The 6,000-nt window shown below is 59.3% G+C and overlaps 1 protein-coding gene across 2 annotated transcripts in view; it reads right to left on the bottom strand.

Moving 5' to 3' along the window:
* MGAT5B (alpha-1,6-mannosylglycoprotein 6-beta-N-acetylglucosaminyltransferase B) overlaps positions 1 to 5,566 on the bottom strand; it is a 67,673-nt gene extending 62,107 nt beyond the window's left edge. The window contains exons 1-2 of one of the 2 annotated variants that reach the window (XM_042256313.2): positions 5,363 to 5,566; positions 1,460 to 1,572 (exon numbers count right to left, since the gene is read on the bottom strand). In XM_042256313.2, coding sequence (XP_042112247.1) covers positions 1,460 to 1,572; positions 5,363 to 5,430 — 181 coding nt within the window. In that variant the 5' untranslated portion in view covers positions 5,431 to 5,566. The remainder of the gene's footprint in view (positions 1 to 1,459; positions 1,573 to 5,362) is intronic. The other variant, XM_027974153.3, reaches the window with a different exon arrangement.
* Positions 5,567 to 6,000: the final 434 nt, after the last annotated feature.

Below are 6,000 nucleotides of genomic sequence, written 5' to 3' on the forward strand. Positions count from 1 at the left end.
GAACATCGCTCCTTATACCCCACCCCCGACTCTCAACCTCCCCCCACCCGTCCCCAAGCTACCCATCATGGGCACCTGCACAACTGCCTCACCCCCACCTCAAATCTCAATCCTCAGGAGTCTCCCACGCAGAGCTTCCAGGTCCTAGCACCTCTTTGGTCCTCTTCCCTAAACATCCTCTCCTGAGTCTCAGACTCAGCACATCCCATAAATGTTTGCAGAGCTCACACTCTCTGCCAGAAGCTGCTCAAGACCCTTCATCTATGTTATCTTCACGCCCCCTCATGCAATCATGGGGAAGTGGGCATTGTTAGCCCCGTTTACCAGAGGAGAAGACGGAGACTCAAAGAGACCGAGGGACCTCCATGAATCAGAGAAGGGGCAGATTCATTTGCATTCAGGTTTGAGTGACTAATAAATGTGAAATTCCTGCTGGGAGATTTTTACAAGTTAAGAGAAGTGCATGTTAAACTGAAGGGATGAATCTAAACAGGAGACACCAGATGGCAGAGTAAGTGCCCCTTAGAGCACCCACCCCAGACAACAACCCCTCCTGCTGGAGGGTTTATCCGTCACTGGGAAGAGGGGAGTCAGAAAGATGAGGCCTGGGGATTCGAGAAGGTGGATGTCAAACAAAGACTTCCCGGGAAGTGGGGGGAAGGGGAGAGTCCACAGAGCAGCCCCCTGAACAGTTCCAGAAACTCCCCCTTGCCTCAGTTTCCCCAATATGTCCCTCCTTCCCACAGTTACCGGGAGAGCCCCCATGACACACCGAGCAGGACTTTCTGAACCGCTCTCCATTCTTCCTTGAGCAGGATGGAGAGGGGCAGGACCCACCTTCAGGAGGAGGTCTCCCAGACCATCACCCGGTCACACCCCGTGCCGCGTGAGCTCATCCAATCTGACCCCTGAAAACAGTCACGCCTCTCCTTCTCCGCAAGTGAGTTAAGTGACCTGGCCAACGGCACCCAGCTGGTAGGTGATGAACCAGGTACAAACCAAGCCCATCTGGTCCCCAGAGCCCACGCTCTGAACCTCCATTCCCCTGCCTCACAAGTATCACGTGGGCAGGGACAAAGAACCACAGAGCTTGGAGATAAGACACATGAGCCCACAGCCAGTCTCGCCTGTGCTGTGGCCACACCCTGGGCCAAAGGGGCAGACAGCATGTGTCTCAGAGAGACAGGGGTCATATCCAGAGACCCCAAACTGCCCCACTAGTGGAGCAACACAGGCCGCCCCTTGTGATGCTGGGGAGCTCCTGGCTCAAAGGCCCTTCCTGACCTGGGAACCTGGGCCAGAAGGAGGTTGATGAGTATAGCCAGGTCAAGAGCTAAAGCCCTGACCACTCACACATCCACCAAGTGGCCAGACCCCCAGGAGAGGGCCCCAGAAAGACTCCTGCAGGGTGAGGCTCAAAGGACCCCAAGCCCCTACACCCCTTTCCCCACCAAGATACCTTCTGTGCGGATGGTGAAGGGGGAGTCCCCCGGGCGCCGGGCCGAGAACTGGCCTCCCAGAGACGTCATCAGGAAGCAGAGCGAGAAGAAGCCGATGCCCAGGACAAAAAGCCTGTGGAGAGCAATAGGGAGGGTCAGCACACGCACTCTGATGCCATAAAGGCTTCCTACGAATGAATGAGTGAGGAAGGGATGGATAAACGGAAGAGTAAAAGATCAGGGGGCTGAGCTCCCGGGCCAGTAGGTCTCCCACCACACAGGATAAAGAGAGCTGGACTAAGAGAAGTGACCATGAGCCACACACAAAAAACCACGAAGGACACTGAGGCACACAAGATGTGAGGTCGGGCAGCTCCTAGCCTCCAGACAGAAGCTGGGCCCTTGACAGCAGAGGGCCTCACAGTGTGGTCCCCAGGCCAGCAGCATCAACATCAGCTTGGACTCATTAGAAATGCTCATTCTTGGGCCCCAGTCCCCGGCTTAGGGAATCACACACTCTGGGAGGGGGATAAACAGTGTGTTTGAATAGGTTCTCCTGGTCACCCAGATACACGTTCAAGTTTGAGGACCACTGGTATAGGTGAAGACAGCAGAACTCGATGCCAGTTAGAGGGCAAGTAATTGGTCCAGACAAAACCCACCTGGATCCCATCAATCACCTGGAACACGGTCAGCTCCTGTGCACACAGGCCTTGCTGCTGCAACCAGTCATGAGCTCGCTTGAACACTGCCTTGTCATGTTCAGGGTGGGGGTAGGGGTGGAGGGGAGACGCCCGTTACTACCAGATGGTAACGTCTAGAAGGGCAGGGTCATGTGGCCACCCTCTGTGTCCAGACTCTCCCTAGCCCACAGCTTCACCAGGCAGGCACATGGGAGCTTGCACCACGGACTGGTCAGAGTAAGTCAACCCCTGTGTAAAGAGTGTCACACAAGTGTGTGCTGTCAGTGTTCCGGGGAGTTGATCAAAACACAACTGTTCATACTTCAACACGTAGCACTTGATTACATGCCAAGTGGCACTAGGGAATCTCTGGGGGACACCAGTAGGGAACCCACCGTCACATCTCGCCCCAGGCTCCTGCGGCTCCTATACTACATTCTGGGCCAATCCAGCCTTAGGGCAGCAGAGGTGGAAGCTGTTCTGGGACTTTGACTCTATTTGAGGACTTGCCGAGCTGGCAGAGCTGAAAGGGGAGCAGCCTCCCTCTAGGTCAGGGTGAAGAACCCCACTTCTGGTGGAGCCAGCCTCACCATGGGGAACCCCACAAGTCACGCCAGAGACCTCCATCCCCCCACCTCCACCCCCATCCTCAACCCCACATTTGTTTGTATCTCTGTGCAAGACTTGCTTTATGCATTTTAATCTTCATTATCTGAAACTGGCAGAGCAGTATTTAATTAAAATTTGGTCCATTAAAGAAAACACATAATTGTGGAAGAAAATAAAAGCACAACAAAATTCCCAACCCATATTTAAAGGAAGCCGTTAGAGATTAAATCGGAGAGGGGAGCAGAACAAACCCCAAAGCAGAGATGGAAAAGGGAGCTTCCCCCAGCTCCCTCACTTCCCAGAGACCCCTCACTGAATTCCACCAAGCCTGGGGGTGGGGCTCTGGCCCTTGGATCCCCAAGATGAAGCCAAGCTGGTCTCAGGCTAGCAGTCAGAGGGACCTTGTAGGGGGAGGGTGGTCAGACATCCAAGAAGATCCTAGAGAAAAGCAGTTTGTCCCCACAGCCTGAGGACAAAGATGGGTCTCTCCAAGTTTCTTGTTCCCCACTCCCCACTCCCCTTCCCCAGCTATGGGGTGCTCATATTTAGAACTGGACTGCCAGGGTCCAAAATCCTGCTATGAGAAGGTACCTAGGCCTTTAGCACAGAACCTCAAGCCCCAATACCTCAGCTGCATCTCTCTCTGCCAGACCCCAATCCTGGAGCCATTTACAGTAGATTCAAATTAAGATGATTTTGTCCACCCTCGTATCTATTCAAGCAACATTCCAGAAGAAACTAGGGAGTAAGGACCCTGCCAGAGACTCTGGGAAAACCAACAGGAGCAGTCTGCCCTGGAGGATGAACAAATAGAGGTGATATGGTTGGAAGCTGTAAACACAACACCACCACCCTCAACCATGTGAAATGGATTTGAAGACTTCACTGGTGGCTGTGGGTCTCTGGGCAGCCTAGGATTACCCTGAGGTGAAATTATATAACCCGAGGGGGAGGGAAGGGGAACCTAGGCAATCCCACCTCTGAATCCTGTTTCTAGGAAACAGCCAGAAAGAGCCACAGAGGCAGGACTCCAGAGGGAGGGAGCTTAAGCGAGCTGGTGCTGTCCATGGTGCTGTGGTCAGCCACCACCTTCAACCGTGCTGCGAAATGTCCAGCCAAGCTGGGGTCAGCGGCTGGGCTTCCCATGGCCTGGAGGGATAGGCCAACACTGGGTGGGAGAGACAGGGATGAGGACTGTCCGGTTGGCTAGGGATTTGAGGATTTCCCTGAAGGAACAAAGTCCTTTCCAGAGATGAGAGCTTCCCACCCTGCTTTGCAGGGGAACTTTAGGGGAGTGGGGGCTTTTGACATGCCCAATCACCTGCCCAAGGCTCTACCCTGGGGACCCCGGGTCTGTAGTCTTTTTGCATCCTCTGGACACTGGAGGTCCAGCTTGATCCTTGTTGCCCTAAAGGTCGTCTCCTCAACTCTGCACAATAGGCCAGGGGTGGGGGGCGGGAGCAAGGGGCGGAGGCAATGGGAGGTGGGAACCACAGTCTCCCCATCTGGAGCGGGGAGCATAGGAGGGGTCCCCCGTCTCCGCCTCAGGTCTAGGGTGGAGGGGCTCCAATCCAGCCCCTCCTGCACCCTAAACTTCAGGCATATCTGCCTGTACAGTTCCCACCCTCACAGGCTCCCTCCTGCACTCAAATCCCACTTGTGACCACATCTGGAGTCAGGCCACCCCCTTCTCTGCCCCGGGTCCCGCAGCTCTCTCCCTCGAGACCTCCGCCGTCCAGCCCCTGGATGAGATGACACCCTAATTCTGCTAGGCGCTCATCACTTAGCCCCCCAACCCTGGCTGCAGGCCCGGCTCCCACAGCACTTGGGAGGAGCGGTAGCTGCCCTGGAACCGCCAGGCTCTGGGGGTCCCTGGGGTGGGACCCGCAGAGCCCAGCCAGTCCCCCAGAGTCCATAGCCCTGCCTGGCCTGGACCCCCCAGGTCGGAGTAGGAGGTCGGTCTTGTCTTCCATCCTGCCTCCACGCTCTGGCCACCCCTCCTCCTCACAGTGCCGCCCCTGCCCCAATCTCTCCAAGGCCCGCGATCCGGGATCGAATTCCCAGTAGAAGGGGGTGGGGGGTCTTTGCCACAATCTCGGGGCCCTCCCATGGGACAGAAGCCCGCACCCCCCCAAGAGAAAAGGAGTGCAAGCAGGAGGCGGGGTCAAAGAGGGTGGCTCGGGCGGAGGGGGTGGGCGGGCCGGCCGGGTGGGGATGCCGCCTGGCTCCGAGCGCTAACTTTGCCGCGGGGATGGGGCCGATCTCGAGGTGGGGAAGGACCGGAGAGGCAGGGAAGGGGCGCCCTGGCTGGGGCAACTTCCCCGGCCCAGGACCACAACATGGGTGATTTCTGCCCCCTTTCCCACCTTCGCACCCCGAGTCCTCTCCGAATCTAGACCAAACTCGGTCCACACGTCCCAGAATCACACACCCTCCCCACCCGAACCGGGACCCCAGCTCCATGCCTTTCCCAGCCCCGCTGGCCACCATCAAGGGTGGAAGCACAAACCGCCCCGCTCTGCTACTGGGACACCCTAGGGACAGGTACCCTCGCAGAGACTGACCTCGCCCACCTACCCCGCGCCCCCTTGGAGAAAAAGCCCTCCCCGCGCCAACGGGAAAGAACTTTACCGAAAGGGTCTCAGGGTGACCAGGCATCTTCTGACCATTATCTTCCCATCGGGGTTGACTGTGATCATTGTTCAAACTTGTCCGGGCGAGAAGCCGAGGGCGAGGCCGGCCGGACGGTCCCGAGCTCGGCTCTGGCCACGTCCTGGCAGCGAACCCTCTGCGGGCCGAAGCCGGGCCCGAGCGAGGCGAGGAGGGGGCGCGGGGGCCCGGCGGCTTCGCGGCCCGCGGGGTCGGCGGGGGCTCGGCGGGCAGGGGCCGGGGAGCGGCGCGGCTGCCGGAGGCCGGCGAGGGCGCCTGGCCGGGCCGTCTCTGCGTCTCCGCCCTCCCCCTTCACATTCTGGAGGCCGGGAGGCGGCGCGCCCCCAGACCGCCGGCCGCGCGTCTGCCTGCTCCGGCTCTCTCGCAGGGCGGGACGGCGCCGCGACGCGCAGACGGGCTCCCCGCCGCGGGCGCCCTCATGCCCGCCCGGGCCCGCGCCCTCGGTGCCGGCTAGCGGCGGCCCCGGCCCCGCGCCCCGGCCCCCCGCGCCTCCGCGCCGCGCCGCTTCCCGGCCGCGTACCGCGCCGCGCCCATGGCCCCCGGCGAGGGCGCCCCGCGCCCGCGCTGCCGCCCGCTCTCTCCGCTGCCCGCGCTCGGGT

Source organism: Ovis aries, chromosome 11 (genome assembly GCF_016772045.2).
Source record: "Ovis aries strain OAR_USU_Benz2616 breed Rambouillet chromosome 11, ARS-UI_Ramb_v3.0, whole genome shotgun sequence".
NCBI classification, from domain to species: Eukaryota; Metazoa; Chordata; class Mammalia; order Artiodactyla; family Bovidae; genus Ovis; species Ovis aries.